Raw genomic sequence first — 15,960 nt, 5'->3', positions numbered from 1 at the left:
GGTCCAAGTGAAAGTCTTCTCTTCCTGAGCATTTTATGACCCTAATTACCACAGTCTCCAAGAACACACAGGACAATAATCCCCTGGCCTTCCCGGAGGGGCGAGCCGAGCGGGGGCAGGCCGTGCCACGCTGGGGTGAGCTGAGCCGCGCAGGGCCGCGCTGGGGCTAGCCGGGCCGCGCTGGGGCTAGCCGGGCCGCGCTGGGGCTAGCCGGGCCGCGCTGGGGCTAGCCGGGCCGCGCTGGGGCTAGCCGGGCTGCGCCGGGGCAAGCGGGGCCAGGGAGGGGCAGGGCGAGCGGGCCCGGGGAGGGTCGGGGTGAGCCAAGCAGGGGCGTGGCGGGCCAAGCGGGGGCGTGGCGGGCCAAGCGGGGACGGGGCTGGCCCTGCCACGCCGGGGTGAGCTGAGCCGCGCAGGGCCGCGCTGGGGCTAGCCGGGCCGCGCCGGGGTTAGCCGGGCTGCGCCGGGGCGAGCGGCCCGGGGAGGGTCGGGGCGCGCCAAGCAGGGGCGGGGCGGGCCGGGGCCAGCAGAGGCGGGGCGAGCCAAGCGGGGGCGGGGCGAGCCAAGCGGGGGCGGGCCGAGCCGCGCAGGGCCGCGCTGGGGCTAGCCGGGCCGCGCTGGGGCTAGCCGGGCCGCGCTGGGGCTAGCCGGGCCGCGCTGGGGCTAGCCGGGCCGCGCTGGGGCTAGCAGGGCCAGGGAGGGTCGGGGTGAGCCAAGCGGGGGAGGGTCAAGCCGAGCCGCGCAGGGCCGCGCTGGGGCTAGCCGGGCCGCGCCTGGGCGGGGCGAGCGGGGCCGGGGAGGGCGGGGCGAGTGGGGCCGGGGCGCGCCAAGCGGGGGCGGGGCGAGCCGAGCCTTGTCGAACTGTGCCGAGCGGGGCGGGCCGTGCCGAGCCAGGGCGGGCCGTGCCGAGCCGTGCCGAACCGGGGCGGGCCGTGCCGAACCGTGCCGAACCGTGCTGAACCGTGCCGAACCGTGCCGAGCCGGGGCGGGCCATGCCGAGCCAGGGCGGGCCGTGCCGAACCGTGCTGAACCGTGCCGAGCCAGGGCGGGCCGTGCCGAACCGTGCTGAACCGTGCTGAGCCAGGGTGGGCCGTGCCGAGCCGGGGCGAGCTGAGCCGCACAGGGCCGCGCTGGGGCTAGCCGGGCCGCGCTGGGGTGAGCAGGGCCAGGGAGGGTCGGGGTGAGCCAAGCGGGGGCGGGGCAAGCGGAGCCGCGCAGGGCCGCGCTGGGGCTAGCCGGGCCGCGCCTGGGCGGGGCGAGCGGGGCCGGGGAGGGCTGGGGCGAGTGGGGCCGGGGCGAGCCAAGCGGGGGCGGGGCGAGCCAAGCGGGGCCGGGGCGAGCCGAGCCGTGTCGAACCGTGCCGAGCCGGGGCGGGCCGTGCGGAACCGTGCTGAACCGTGCCGAACCGTGCCGAACCGTGCTGAACCGTGCCGAGCCGGGGCGGGCCGTGCCAAACCGTGCTGAACCGTGCTGAGCCGGGGCGGGCCGTGCCGAACCGTGCTGAACCGTGCCGAGCCAGGGTGGGCCGTGCCGAGCCGGGGCGAGCTGAGCCGCGCAGGGCCGCGCTGGGGCTAGTCGGGCCGCGCTGGGGCTAGCCGGGCCGCGCTGGGGTGAGCAGGGCCAGGGAGGGTCGGGGTGAGCCAAGCGGGGGCGGGGCAAGCCGAGCCGCGCAGGGCCGCGCTGGGGCTAGGCGGGCTGCGCCGGGTCAAGCGGGGCCAGGGAGGGGCAGGGCGAGCGGGCCCGGGGACGGTCGGGGCGAGCCAAGCGGGGGCGGGCCTTGCCGAGCTGGGGCAAGCCGAGCCGCGCAGGGCCGCGCTGGGGCTAGCCGGGCCGCGCTGGGGCGAGCAGGGCCACGGAGGGTCGGGGTGAGCCAAGCGGGGGCGGGGCAAGCCGAGCCGCGCAGGGCCGCGCTGGGGCTAGCCGGGCCGCGCCTGGGCGGGGCGAGCGGGGCCCGGGGAGGGTTGGGGTGAGCCAAGCGGGGGCGGGGCTGGCGGGGCCAGCAGGGGCGGGTCGTGCCACGCCTGGGTGAGCTGAGGCGCCCAGGGCCGCGCTGGGGCTAGCCGGGCTGCGCCGGGTCAAGCGGGGCCAGGGAGGGGCAGGGCGAGCGGGCCCGGGGAGGGTCGGGGTGAGCCAAGCGGGGGCGTGGCGGGCCAAGCGGGGGCGTGGCGGGCCAAGCGGGGGCGTGGCGGGCCAAGCAGGGGCGTGGCGGGCCAAGCAGGGGCGTGGCGGGCCAAGCAGGGGCGTGGCGGGCCAAGGGGCCGGGGCCAGCAGGGGCGGGCCGTGCCACGCCAGGGTGAGCTGAGCCGCGCAGGGCCGCGCTGGGGCTAGCCGGGCCGCGCTGGGGCTAGCCGGGCCGCGCTGGGGCTAGCCGGGCTGCGCCGGGGCGAGCGGGGCCAGGGAGGGGCAGGGCGAGCTGGCCCGGGGAGGGTCGGGGTGAGCTAAGCGGGTGCGTGGCGGGCTGCGCTGGGGCTAGCCGGGCCGCGCTGGGGCGAGCAGGGCCAGGGAGGGTCGGGGTGAGCCAAGCGGGGGCGTGGCGGGCCAAGCGGGGACGGGGCTGGCCGGGGCCAGAAGGGCCGGGCCGTGCCACGCCGGGGTGAGCTGAGCCGCGCAGGGCCGCGCTGGGGCTAGCCGGGCCGCGCTGGGGCGAGCAGGGCCACGGAGGGTCGGGGTGAGCCAAGCGGGGGCGGGGCAAGCCGAGCCGCGCAGGGCCGCGCTGGGGCTAGCCGGGCCGCGCTGGGGCGAGCAGGGCCAGGGAGGGTCGGGGTGAGCCAAGCGGGGGCGTGGCGGGCCAAGTGGGGGCGTGGCGGGCCAAGCGGGGACTGGGCTGGCCGGGGCCAGAAGGGCCGGGCCGTGCCACGCCGGGGTGAGCTGAGCCGCGCAGGGCCGCGCTGGGGCTAGCCGGGCCGCGCTGGGGCTAGCCGGGCCAGGGAGGGTCGGGGTGAGCCAAGCGGGGGAGGGTCAAGCCGAGCCGCGCAGGGCCGCGCTGGGGCTAGCCGGGCCACGCCTGGGCGGGGTGAGCGGGGCCGGGGAGGGCCGGGGCAAGTGGGGCCGGGGCGCGCCAAGCGGGGGCGGGGCGAGCCGAGCCGTGTCGAACTGTGCCGAGCGGGGCGGGCCGTGCCGAGCCAGGGCGGGCCGTGCCGAGCCGTGCCGACCCGTGCTGAACCGTGCCGAGCCGGGGCGGGCCGTGCTGAACCGTGCCAAACCGTGCTGAACCGTGCCGAACCGTGCCGAGCCGGGGCGGGCCGTGCCGAACCGTGCTGAACCGTGCCGAACCGTGCTGAACCGTGCTGAACCGTGCCGAACCGTGCTGAACCGTGCTGAGCCGGGGCGGGCCGTGCCGAACCGTGCTGAACCGTGCCGAGCCAGGGTGGGCCGTGCCGAGCCGGGGCGAGCTGAGCCGCGCAGGGCCGCGCTGGGGCTAGCCGGGCCGCGCTGGGGTGAGCAGGGCCAGGGAGGGTCGGGGTGAGCCAAGCGGGGGCGGGGAAAGCCGAGCCGCACAGGGCCGCGCTGGGGCTAGGCGGGCTGCGCCGGGTCAAGCGGGGCCAGGGAGGGGCAGGGCGAGCGGGCCCGGGGAGGGTCGGGGCGAGCCAAGCGGGGGCGGGGCGAGCCAAGCGGGGGCGGGGCGAGCCAAGCGGGGGCGGGCCTTGCCGCGCTGGGGCTAGCCGGGCCGCCCAGGGCCGCGCTGGGGCTAGCCGGGCCGCGCTGGGGCTAGCCGGGCCGCGCTGGGGCGAGCAGGGCCACGGAGGGTCGGGGTGAGCCAAGCGGGGGCGGGGCAAGCCGAGCCGCGCAGGGCCGCGCTGGGGCTAGCCGGGCCGCGCCTGGGCGGGGCGAGCGGGGCCGGGGAGGGTTGGGGTGAGCCAAGCGGGGGCGGGGCTGGCGGGGCCAGCAGGGGCGGGTCGTGCCACGCCTGGGTGAGCTGAGGCGCCCAGGGCCGCGCTGGGGCTAGCCGGGCTGCGCCTGGGCAAGCGGGCCAGGGAGGGGCAGGGCGAGCTGGCCGGGGAGGGTCGGGGTGAGCCAAGCCGGGGCGTGGCGCGCCAAGCAGGGGCGTGGCGGGCCGGGGCCAGCAGAGGCGGGGCGAGCCAAGCGGGGCGGGCCTTGCCGAGCTGGGGCGAGCTGAGCCGCCCAGGGCCGCGCTGGGGCTAGCCGGGCCGCGCCTGGGCGGGGCGAGCGGGGCCGGGGAGGGCTGGGGCGAGTGGGGCCGGGGCGAGCCAAGCGGGGTCGGGGCGAGCCAAGCGGGGCCGGGGCGAGCCGAGCCGTGTCGAACCGTGCCGAGCCGGGGCGGGCCGTGTGGAACCGTGCCGAACCGTGCTGAACCGTGCCGAACCGTGCTGAACCGTGCCGAACCGTGCTGAACCGTGCCGAGCCGGGGCGGGCCGTGCTGAACCGTGCCGAACCGTGCTGAACCGTGCCGAACCGTGCTGAACCGTGCCGGGCCGTGCTGAGCCAGGGTGGGCCGTGCCGAGCCGGGGCGAGCTGAGCCGCGCAGGGCCGCGCTGGGGCTAGCCGGGCCGCGCTGGGGTGAGCAGGGCCAGGGAGGGTCGGGGTGAGCCAAGCGGGGGCGGGGCAAGCGGAGCCGCGCAGGGCCGCGCTGGGGCTAGCCGGGCCGCGCCTGGGCGGGGCGAGCGGGGCCGGGGAGGGCTGGGGCGAGTGGGGCCGGGGCGAGCCAAGCGGGGGCGGGGCGAGCCAAGCGGGGCCGGGGCGGGCCGTGCGGAACCGTGCCGAACCGTGCTGAACCGTGCCGAACCGTGCTGAACCGTGCTGAGCCGGGGCGGGCCGTGCCGAACCGTGCTGAACCGTGCCGAACCGTGCCGAACCGTGTCGAACCGTGCCGAGCCGGGGCGGGCCGTGCCGAACCGTGCTGAACCGTGCCGAGCCAGGGTGGGCCGTGCCGAGCCGGGGCGAGCTGAGCCGCGCAGGGCCGCGCTGGGGCTAGCCGTGCCGCGCTGGGGCTAGCCGGGCCGCGCTGGGGCTAGCCGGGCCGCGCTGGGGCGAGCAGGGCCAGGGAGGGTCGGGGTGAGCCAAGCGGGGGAGGGTCAAGCCGAGCCGCGGCCCTCGCTGGGGCTAGCCGGGCCACGCCTGGGCGGGGCGAGCGGGGCCGGGGAGGGCCGGGGCGAGTGGGGCCGGGGCGCGCCAAGCGGGGGCGGGGCGAGCCAAGCGGGGCCGGGGCGAGCCGAGCCGTGTCGAACCGTGCCGAGCCGGGGCGGGCCGTGCGGAACCGTGCTGAACCGTGCCGAACCGTGTCGAACCGTGCTGAACCGTGCCGAGCCGGGGCGGGCCGTGCCGAACCGTGCCGAGCCAGGGTGGGCCGTGCCGAGCCGGGGCGAGCTGAGCCGCGCAGGGCCGCGCTGGGGCTAGCCGGGCCGCGCTGGGGCTAGCCGGGCCGCGCTGGGGCTAGCCGGGCCGCGCTGGGGCTAGCCGGGCCGCGCTGGGGCTAGCCGGGCCGCGCTGGGGCTAGCCGGGCTGTGCCGGGGCGAGCGGGGCCAGGGAGGGGCAGGGCGAGCCAAGCGGGGCCGGGGCAAGCCGAGCCGCGCAGGGCCGCGCTGGGGCTAGCCGTGCCGCGCTGGGGCTAGCCGTGCCGCGCTGGGGCTGTCGTGCCGCGCTGGGGCTAGCCGTGCCGCGCTGGGGCTAGCCGGGCTGCGCCGGGGCAAGCGGGGCCATGGAGGGGCAGGGCGAGCGGGCCGGGGAGGGTCTGGGTGAGCCAAGCCGGGGCGTGGCGCGCCAAGCAGGGGCGTGGCGGGCCGGGGCCAGCAGAGTCGGGGCGAGCCAAGCGGGGGCGGGGCGAGCCAAGCGGGGGCGGGCCTTGCCGAGCCGGGGCGAGCTGAGCCGCCCAGGGCCGCGCTGGGGCTAGCCGGGCCGCGCTGGGGCGAGCAGGGCCAGGGAGGGTCGGGGTGAGCCAAGCGGGGGCGGGGCAAGCCGAGACGCGCAGGGCCGCGCTGGGGCTAGGCGGGCTGCGCCGGGTCAAGCGGGGCCAGGGAGGGGCAGGGCGAGCGGGCCCGGGGAGGGGCGGGGCGAGCCAAGCGGGGGCGGGGCGAGCCAAGCGGGGGCGGGGCGAGCCAAGCGGGGGCGGGCCTTGCCGAGCTGGGGCAAGCCGAGCCGCGCAGGGCCGCGCTGGGGCTAGCCGTGCCGCGCTGGGGCTAGCCGTGCCGCGCTGGGGCGAGCAGGGCCGCGCTGGGGCGAGCAGGGCCGCGCTGGGGCGAGCAGGGCCACGGAGGGTCGGGGTGAGCCAAGCGGGGGCGGGGCTGGCCGGGGCCAGCAGGGGCGGGTCGTGCCAAGGGGGGGCGTGGCGGGCCAAGCGGGGACGGGGCTGGCCGGGGCCAGAAGGGCCGGGCCGTGCCACGCCGGGGTGAGCTGAGCCGCGCAGGGCCGCGCTGGGGCTAGCCGGGCCGCGCTGGGGCGAGCAGGGCCAGGGAGGGTCGGGGTGAGCCAAGCGGGGGCGTGGCGGGCCAAGCGGGGGCGTGGCGGGCCAAGCGGGGACGGGGCTGGCCGGGGCCAGAAGGGCCGGGCCGTGCCACGCCGGGGTGAGCTGAGCCGCGCAGGGCCGCGCTGGGGCTAGCCGGGCTGCGCTGGGGCTAGCCGGGCCGCGCTGGGGCTAGCCGGGCCGCGCTGGGGCTAGCCAGGCCGCGCTGGGGCGAGCAGGGCCAGGGAGGGTCGGGGTGAGCCAAGCGGGGGAGGGTCAAGCCGAGCCGCGCAGGGCCGCGCTGGGGCTAGCCGGGCCGCGCCTGGGCGGGGCAAGCGGGGCCGGGGAGGGCCGGGGCGAGTGGGGCCGGGGCGCGCCAAGCGGGGGCGGGGCGAGCCAAGCGGGGCCGGGGCGAGCCGAGCCGTGTCGAACTGTGCCGAGCGGGGCGGGCCGTGCCGAGCCAGGGCGGGCCGTGCCGAGCCGTGCCGAACCGGGGCGGGCCGTGCCGAACCGTGCCGACCCGTGCCGACCCGTGCTGAACCGTGCCGAGCCGGGGCGGGCCGTGCCGAACCGTGCCGAGCCGGGGCGGGCCGTGCCGAGCCAGGGCGGGCCGTGCCGAACCGTGCTGAACCGTGCTGAGCCAGGGTGGGCCGTGCCGAGCCGGGGCGAGCTGAGCCGCCCAGGGCCGCGCTGGGGCTAGCCGGGCCGCGCCTGGGCGGGGCGAGCGGGGCCGGGGAGGGCTGGGGCGAGTGGGGCCGGGGCGAGCCAAGCGGGGCCGGGGCGAGCCGAGCCGTGTCGAACCGTGCCGAGCCGGGGCGGGCCGTGCCGAACCGTGCTGAACCGTGCCGAACCGTGCTGTACCGTGCTGAGCCGGGGCGGGCCGTGCCGAACCGTGCTGAACCGTGCCGAACCGTGCTGTTCCGTGCTGAGCCGGGGCGGGCCGTGCCGAACCGTGCTGAACCGTGCCGAGCCGGGGCGGGCCATGCCGAACCGTGCTGAACCGTGCTGAGCCAGAGTGGGCCGTGCCGAGCTGAGCCGCGCAGGGCCGCGCTGGGGCTAGCCGGGCTGCGCCGGGTCAAGCGGGGCCAGGGAGGGGCAGGGCGAGCCAAGCGGGGGCGTGGCGGGCCAAGCGGGGACGGGGCTGGCCGGGGCCAGCAGGGGCGGGCCGTGCCACGCCGGGGTGAGCTGAGCCGCGCAGGGCCGCGCTGGGGCTAGCCGGGCCGCGCTGGGGCTAGCCGGGCTGCGCCGGGGCAAGCGGGGCCAGGGAGGGGCGGGGCGAGCGGGCCCGGGGAGGGTCGGGGTGAGCCAAGCAGGGGCGTGGCGGGCCAAGCGGGGGCGTGGCGGGCCAAGCGGGGACGGGGCTGGCCGGGGCCAGCAGGGGCAGGCCGTGCCACGCTGGGGTGAGCTGAGCCACGCAGGGCCGCGCTGGGGCTAGCCGTGCCGCGCTGGGGCTAGCCGGGCCGCGCTGGGGCTAGCCGGGCTGCGCCGGGGCGAGCGGGGCCTGGGAGGGGCAGGGCGAGCTGGCCCGGGGAGGGTCGGGGTGAGCCAAGCGGGGGCGTGGCGGGCCAAGCGGGGGCGGGGCGAGCCAAGCGGGGGCGGGGCGAGCCAAGCGGGGGCGGGCCTTGCCGAGCTGGGGCAAGCCGAGCCGCGCAGGGCCGCGCCTGGGCGGGGCGAGCGGGGCGGGGGAGGGCCGGCGAGCGGGGGCGGGCCGTGCTGAGCCGGGGCGGGCCGTGCCACGCCGGGGCGAGCTGAGCCGCGCAGGGCCGCGCTGGGGCTAGCCGGGCCGCGCCGGGGCTAGCCGGGCCGCGCCAGGGCGAGCGGGGCCAGGGAGGGGCGGGGCGAGCGGGCCGGGGCGGAGCGAGCGGGGGTGGGGCGAGCAGGGCCGGGGAGGGGCGGGGCGAGCGGAGTCGGGGCGAGCCAAGCGGGGGCGGGGCGAGCCATAGGAAAAACAAAAAGGATCCCCTCCCTCAGTTGAAGGCTGGTACATGATAGCCGCACATACAGGTTGAGTGTGGAAGAAGGATTAAACTTGTACTGTTTGACACCAGAGGGCAGAACTAGTTCTTTCAGTGGGTGAAAATAATAAAGAATTAGGAAAAACATTCTAATGATTACAGCTGCCATAGGTTGCCTCTTATTGTACTATGAGCAATGACTGGCTGCTTACTTTTGTTGTTGTTGTTCATGTTGTTCGTGTTGTTGTTGGTGTTGTTTTTGCGCGGGGCAGTGAGGGTTAAGTGACTTGCCCAGGGTCACATAGCTAGTAAGTGTCAAGTGTCTGAGACCAGATTTGCACCCAGGTCACCCCAATTGCCTCACTTAAAAAAAAAAAGACAAAAAAAAGTAGTTTAGGTGAAATGTGATGATTCCCTGCTGATGGCAGCACACAAGAGCTCTTGTTTGTCAAATTCCTTTTTCATTCTGTCTCTCCTATGTGATTTAATGCTTAACATATACTTAGATTGTATTGAACTGTTTTGTATCTTATTTCCTTTAGTAGCTTATTAACTTCTTTTTCACTGGGGATATATCTCATACTTCTTCTGCATCACATAGTGTATTACCCTATATACTTTACAAGGTAGGCTGGTCAGCATAGTTGAAGCAGTAAGGCAATCTGAGGGAGAGACTCCTGTCTCTCATGATAGCCCATGCCAAGTGAGTCAGATCATCACCACCACCTCCCCTTAGACTCTGATGGAGACATCCCAAGACCCTGAACCCCAAAGCACCAGCCAGAGTAGCAGTGCTTTTAACCTAGGCTTTAGTTGTTGTTGTTTAGTCTTTTTTCAGTCTTGCTTGACTCTTTGTGACCCTATTTTAAAGTTTTCTTGGCAAAGATAATGGAATGGTTTGCCATCTCCTTTTCTAGCTCATTTTTACAAATGAGGAAACTGAGCCAAACAAAGTTAAATGACTTGCCCAGGGTCAAACAGCTAGTGAGTGTATGAGGCCAGATTTGAATTCAGGAAGATGAGTCTGATCACTGATGCTGCTTCCAACCCAGACCCCTGTAGCCATCACCTGGAAAGCAACCCCTGTGGAGATATGGATGCTGCAGCCCCATACCTGCTCAGTGGAACCACATCTAATGAAGACTGGGAAAAGAAAGTTCTCGCAGTCAAAGTCCTTGGCACTATAAAAGATGCATTTATGATTTTATCAGTGAAAATGAAATTGAAGACACATATATTGTATATTGCTTTGTCATGTTTGTTTCCCCAGTACTTAGCACAGTGACTGACAACAGTAAGTGCTTAATAATTGCTTTTTCAATCATTCGTTCACTCATCATTACAATAAAATCTTAGGACATCAAAGGTAGTTTAACTCTATCATCTTACAGGTCAGAACTACCGGGTCAGAGATCTAGATCTAGGGATCTCAGGGGCTATCTAGTCTATTATTTTATAGTTAAGGAAACTGAAGCCCAGAGAGTAAAAGTAATTTATCCAATGTGACACAGTGAGTTATTGGCAGACCTCAGATGAGAACCTGTCTCTTGACTCCCAAACAAATTGTTCACTCTGTGACATCATGCTGTCTCAAATAACACTTTGAGAGACCCAACCCAGCAATAAGTAGGTGAAATGAAGATTTATATAACAGCGATGACACATTTAGATATCAATTCTACATAGCAATTGTGATAAGTCTGAGCCCACTATCCCTGGAGACCTACATGGGATAGGGGAGAATATTTCAAAAAAGTGTTGGAAGGAAAATGTTTGTGGTTTTGCTATCATCACATCTTCCAAGTAAATCTCCTTTGTTAAAGCTAATTTATGTTAAGTGTGTAAGAAGAGGGGTGCTAGTCACCCATTGGCTTATAGCAGGGGGAACACAACCAATGGAGCCTTGAGCTGATAGCATTTCAAGAAGAGACAGACCAATCCCTCAGGGTACTTTCAAGAATCTTGAAAAGTATAGCAGCCTGCTTTGGGAGCCCAGAGCATCCAAATATAAAAATGACATGGTCAGGTGCTGCACGTGAGTAAGATTGGTTGGGCAGATGAGTAGAGAATAGACTGAGGGAGGGGGATACTTGAGGCAGTGAAACCAACAAGATGTAATGTAATAATACAGGTAAGAGGTGATGAAGGGATGGTACAAAGCTGGGGCAATGGCAGAGGAAAGAAAAGGTAAGATTATGTAAAGGTAGAAAAGTTAAGATTTAACAATTGAATAGCTATGTGAAGGCTAAAATTTGATATACGGAGCATTAATTGGGTGACTCGCCTAAATATTGGGGTCCCAGAAATATGAGGGACCTTTTAGGTTCACCCTCCCAAGCCAATAAGAAAGGAGCCTTACAGCTTTAATTCACAGAAGGATCAGATTTTATTACTTGGGAATTAATTAAACAACAAAGGTAAAACTAATAAAATCAAAGATAAGGAAATAGGAAAAAAGAAATACAGATAAATACTCTTAACTTTAAACTTAGCCTATGCAATCCCCAGATCATTTCCAATTCCATTCAGCAACTGCCTGGCCTCTCAAAACCAGGGCATTTCCTGATGAGATAATATCTGTAATCTCACTTGGGGATAGTAAAGTTTCCATAAGACAAGTAGCATTGGCCCAAGTGGGTTGATATGTATTAAGTATAGTCCTTAACTATGAAATTACAGTGTTCGGATTTTTATCAAAACTAGGGATGATTGATTTCCATGCACTCAAGTCATTTGGTCTAAAGGGACTATATTTTCTAACTTGAATTGGCGCTCCTTTTTTGGTATGTTCTATAACTTCCTGCAGGGAAGCTTCTGCTGATCTGATTCTAAAGATTGATCAAGATCTGTTCCTGAACTTGGATCATCTCCAGCAGAGGGAGCTGTCTTAGCGTTTCTCTCGCCACATGGCCCCCTATCCTTCCACTGTACAACAATGATAATAGTGAAAATTAAATATATAGTCATTTCAACTAGCTATGTGGAGTGAATGAGAGAGAAGTTGAGGATGACACTGAGGTTGGCAGCACATAGTAGGCACTTTTAGAAAATCTAATTTTATACCCATACCAACCCAGTGAGGCATTTAGCACAAGTATTTGTTATATCCAATTAGAAGACAGATAAGCTAAGGCACTGAGAAGTTAAGTGACTTGCTTGTCACATATTAAGTTAAAGACAAAACCAGGACTAAAATCCAAATTTTCTTAATGCAAATCCTGTCTTTCAGGGACGTGATGTGCAGTGTAGCAGTTTCAAAAGGCTACTTACTTACTAAATTTATAATTCAGATACAAGTGTTGAACATCAAGTTAACATTGATAACAAACATAAGTAACTGTTACCAAGACTGGAAGGAGACAGGAAATGATTAATGAGGAGGTATAGTGAGCCTCCCTCTGCCTCTAGCCCTTTCTAATAATACTTACTGGACATTTTCTGCATGATTGTTCTTTTTGACCCAATGGAAGTCAATATTAAAATAAGGAACTCTCTAGTTATTTTCTCATTTGGTTCCTTGAAGATTGCATTTAAAGTGCCTGAGGTTTTTGTAGTTTATCATGTACCATTTTGGCAGGTGTGCTATTTATTGAATAAAGCTTAAATATCCCTTTGTACACTTGCTCAGCTTGGTGAGATAAACACACAGGCAGTTTTCTTGCAGAGAATTATATCATTGTCAGGATCAGAATGGGATGTCCTTGGTTTGCTTATATTGCCAAATGATCAGAGCATCTGGTAGAGCAAATGGGAATAAAAGTCTAAGTTCAAAATAAATGCAACTTCTCTTTTTCCCATGCACAAAAGGCTAACCTGAGTTTGTTCTACTTATTTTGTTCTGAATATATACACAACAGAGTATTCAGACAGCTTGCATATAATGGGGACAATAATCTACACTCTTCTTGAATTACCATAGCTGAATGTTCTTTGCAACCTCACTTTCTTTTATATCCTCTTGGGCTAATTTAAATGATTCTAGCTACTATTCAACTGGTAGTTTTTGGTTAACCTATTCCCTTTGTCCTTATTTAAAAATAGGCTGCCCTGGTTCCTAGTCATTCAGATCTTTGGACATTTACAAATCTACATTAGCAACATCCTCAATTTCACACCCTCCCTTAATGTACCTACCACTGCCAATCTGTCCTATGCTTCCCAATGCTACCTCTACACAATTTTTTTTATCTATTCCTTCTCTCTATCACCCTGATCCAGGACCTCATCTCTTCTTAGCTGAATTATGTCAATATCCTTTTAGTTGAAAGGGGCTTACAGTCTCTCTTTTCCAATATCTCCTAGATCCAACAACCAAAGTAAGAATAGGTTTCATCATGTCACTCCCTTCTGCCCCAGAATCTTCCCTATCACCAACAGAATAAAATAGAATCTCCTCTGGGAAAATTGTCTAGAAGAGCTGAGCTCTCAAAAGTGTAGCTAGGAATGTGTTCACACTGGGAGAAAACAGTTAAAAGAGGGTGACATTGGTAGGAAGGGAAAAGAGGGGCAGAAGAACAAGCATAGAGGACAATCAGAAGGTGATCACCTTCACAGTGCAAAGTGATGGTATGAACTTAATTTCTAACCTTGTCTCAGAGTCTACCTTCTATCTTCCTCCCCATCTCAACTTTTTAGGATGACCAGCAGAAAGCTATGAGTTGAGGCTATTGGGAAAGTCATCTCTGATCCATTGTGTAAAGGGAAAGCACTCACTTCCACAGATGTCTACACCTTAAAACAAAATCCTACTGTGGCTCTGCTCAGCTTCGCCAACTTTCATTTCTTATATGCAGAAATGAAATCATATAAGCTGAAATTGAATGACTTCTTTCAAAATTTCTTGGGTTGGGAAATGATAGGGTTTTTTTCCCATTTCTTATTGGATTCTAGGTAAACAATTGAACACTGTTCCCCTTTAAACTTCATTTGGAATTTTTTCTATATGAAAAAGATGGTCATATAATCTTAAGACCACAGAGGTCATCATTTGCCTTAATTTCCTCACCTGTAAAATATCTGGAGAAGGAAATGTCAAACCACCCCAGTGGCCAAGAAAATCCCAAATTGGGGTGACATGACTAAAAATGGCTGAACAACACTGCAAAACAAGTCTCAACTTGGAAGAGGGTAGGCACTGGGGCAAGGAAAAACTCAGATAGGAAATAGTGCTTGACAATGTTGCAATGACAAACATCTTTAACCTACTTAAAAACTCTGATTAATGCAATGAATGGCTAATCAGGATACCAAAGAATTAATGATTAATTGATAATATTCACCTCCTAAGATGGAGAAGATAGAGTCAAGATATGAAATGAGACATGTAATTTTGGAAGTGGACAATACAGGAATTTATTTTCCTTGACCATGCATATCTGTGACAATATTTAGACATTATGCACATATCTGAGTGTTATGTGCATTATGTGCACATCGAGGTGTCATGCACATCATGCACTTATCTAGACGTTGTGCATATTTAGCCATATATAGGCATTATAGATGTATGTGTATATATGCATATATAGGCATTATGCACATATCTAGGTGATATGTATATATAGACATATATGTATATATAGGCATTATATATAATTATTGTATTATATTATACAATTATTTATAATATAGAGGCATTATATATAATATAGAAGCATTGTGTATACAATAAATAGGCATATGTGCATATCTAGGCATTATTATACTCATGTAAATGTATGCACATGTATGGGTATGTGTGCATCTATGTGCACATGTATATGCACATGTGTGTGTGTATGTGTATGAGTATGTGTATATTGGGCTTGTAGTCAGGTAAGCCTGCATTCAAATTCCAGCAGACATTAGATGTGACTAGGAAGTCTCAATCTCTGCCTTAGTTTCCTCAGCTATAAATTTGTCAACTATTATAATAGCAACTATCTCCCAGGGTTGTTGTGAGGATCAAATTAAAGCACCTTGCACAGTAGGGCATGGTGGAGAGAGCCCTAGGTTTGAAGTCAGGAAGATTCATCTTCCTAAGATCATATCTGACCTCTGACACTTACTAGCTGTGTTACACTGCAGCAAGTCATTCTCCAAAAGGACCATGACATCAAGGTAATGTCAGCAAATTAGATTTAAGTGAGGGTCCAGTGGCAAGATATATATCAGGATGACTAGAAATGGCATTTGGGGGTTAAGTGACTTGTCTGGGGTCACACAGCTAGATGACATTTGAACACAGGTCTACCCAACTTCAGGACCAAAGCTCTACCTACCCATGGACCACCTAGCTGCCCTGTAGTGAGAGGTAGACTGGAGTAGTAGACAGTATACCTTAGAGCCAGGAAGACTTTCCTGCCTCTGACAAATCACCCTGGGCAAATCACTTAGCCTTTCAATGCTCTTGAACCAGATTAAAATGTAATTGTGGGGCAGTTAGGTGGGGAAGTGGATAAAGCACCGGCCCTGGATTCAGGAGGACCTAAATTCAAATCCGGCTTCAGACACTTGACACTTACTAGCTTTGTGACCCTTTCTAAGTCAATATGCTGCCATGTTTCTATTTGAGTTTGACACCACTGCCCTAGGCAACTCTCTAAATTACAGATAAAGTGTTGATTTGTGTTTGTATCTGAAAATCTTGGAATATAATAATAAATAATAATAAATGCTTATGGATTACTTGATCTGCAACAGTAAAGGGCAATTGTCAACTGAGAATTCCTCACATTGATGAATTATTAGGATAATAGATATGGAAGGGACCTGAGAGATTATATATTCTAACCCTCTCATTTTACAAATGAGGAAACTGAAGAGGTTAAGTGTGTTGCCCAGACTTACATGGCTAAACTCAGATATTCCTGACTCCAAATCCAGTACTCTATCCATTATACTACAGTGCCTTTCCATCCTAGGTATAGATGAAAGCAGTTATTTTCATATTAATGCTAGTGACTCCTAAGAACCATAGGGGTAAATACTCACTATCCTTTTATCAGAAGTTCTATATATATGAAAAGTCATTACCCAGTAAGTAAATTTTCTGCTATGGTTTGAAAATGACTGCAATAGAATTGTCCTTTTGCAACTGCTATCTTACAAAGATCTCAAAGTACTTTATTAGCAACTATTAAGTTTAGAGGGATAATAATCTGACCTAACAGTTGCGGTAACAGTCAAAGCAACATTGTGGAGTGGTTTCAAGGCTCTAAACAAGTCACTAGTGCCAAAGTGGGTACTTACTACCTGGCCAAAATAGAACAAAGTGGGGTTTTGTAACTCACCAATCAATCAATAAGCATTTGTTAAGCACCTACTATGTGCTAGGCTGAGAAGCTATAAATACAAAAATTAGATCCTCATTTCCCTCAAAAAGCCCAAGTAATCTACTAACAGCATATAACATGCTCATAGATAAATACATTGTTACTCATAGCCCTGTCCCTCACCTCAAATTTTCTGCTCTCAAATGTGGCTCAAGTCATTATCTCTCTTTACAACATACACCATGTTCTTAATGAATCTTGAATGAATGAGTAATAATAATAGTAGCTAGCATTTATATAGCACTTCAAGGTTTGCAAAACACTATAAGCAATCGTCTCATTTTATCCTTACAAAAAC

General features: G+C 60.4%; 1 protein-coding gene across 1 annotated transcript; it reads right to left on the bottom strand.

Annotated features, from left to right (window-relative positions):
- Window positions 1–226: 226 nt before the first annotated feature.
- LOC122738412 (proline-rich protein 36-like) lies at window positions 227–14,323 on the bottom strand. Its single transcript, XM_043980460.1, has 13 exons — window positions 14,307–14,323; window positions 9,398–9,530; window positions 7,836–8,188; window positions 6,971–7,579; window positions 6,677–6,929; window positions 5,618–6,580; window positions 5,037–5,368; window positions 3,955–4,900; window positions 2,962–3,719; window positions 2,482–2,911; window positions 1,834–2,361; window positions 736–1,602; window positions 227–640 (listed from the first exon to the last, which is right to left on the bottom strand). Exons 1-13 carry the CDS (start codon window positions 14,321–14,323, stop codon window positions 227–229), a joined length of 6,603 nt encoding a protein of 2,200 aa, XP_043836395.1.
- Window positions 14,324–15,960: the final 1,637 nt, after the last annotated feature.

Source organism: Dromiciops gliroides, chromosome 2 (assembly GCF_019393635.1).
Source record: "Dromiciops gliroides isolate mDroGli1 chromosome 2, mDroGli1.pri, whole genome shotgun sequence".
Taxonomy (NCBI): Eukaryota; Metazoa; Chordata; class Mammalia; order Microbiotheria; family Microbiotheriidae; genus Dromiciops; species Dromiciops gliroides.
This window is presented reverse-complemented; position numbering and strand designations above follow the sequence as displayed.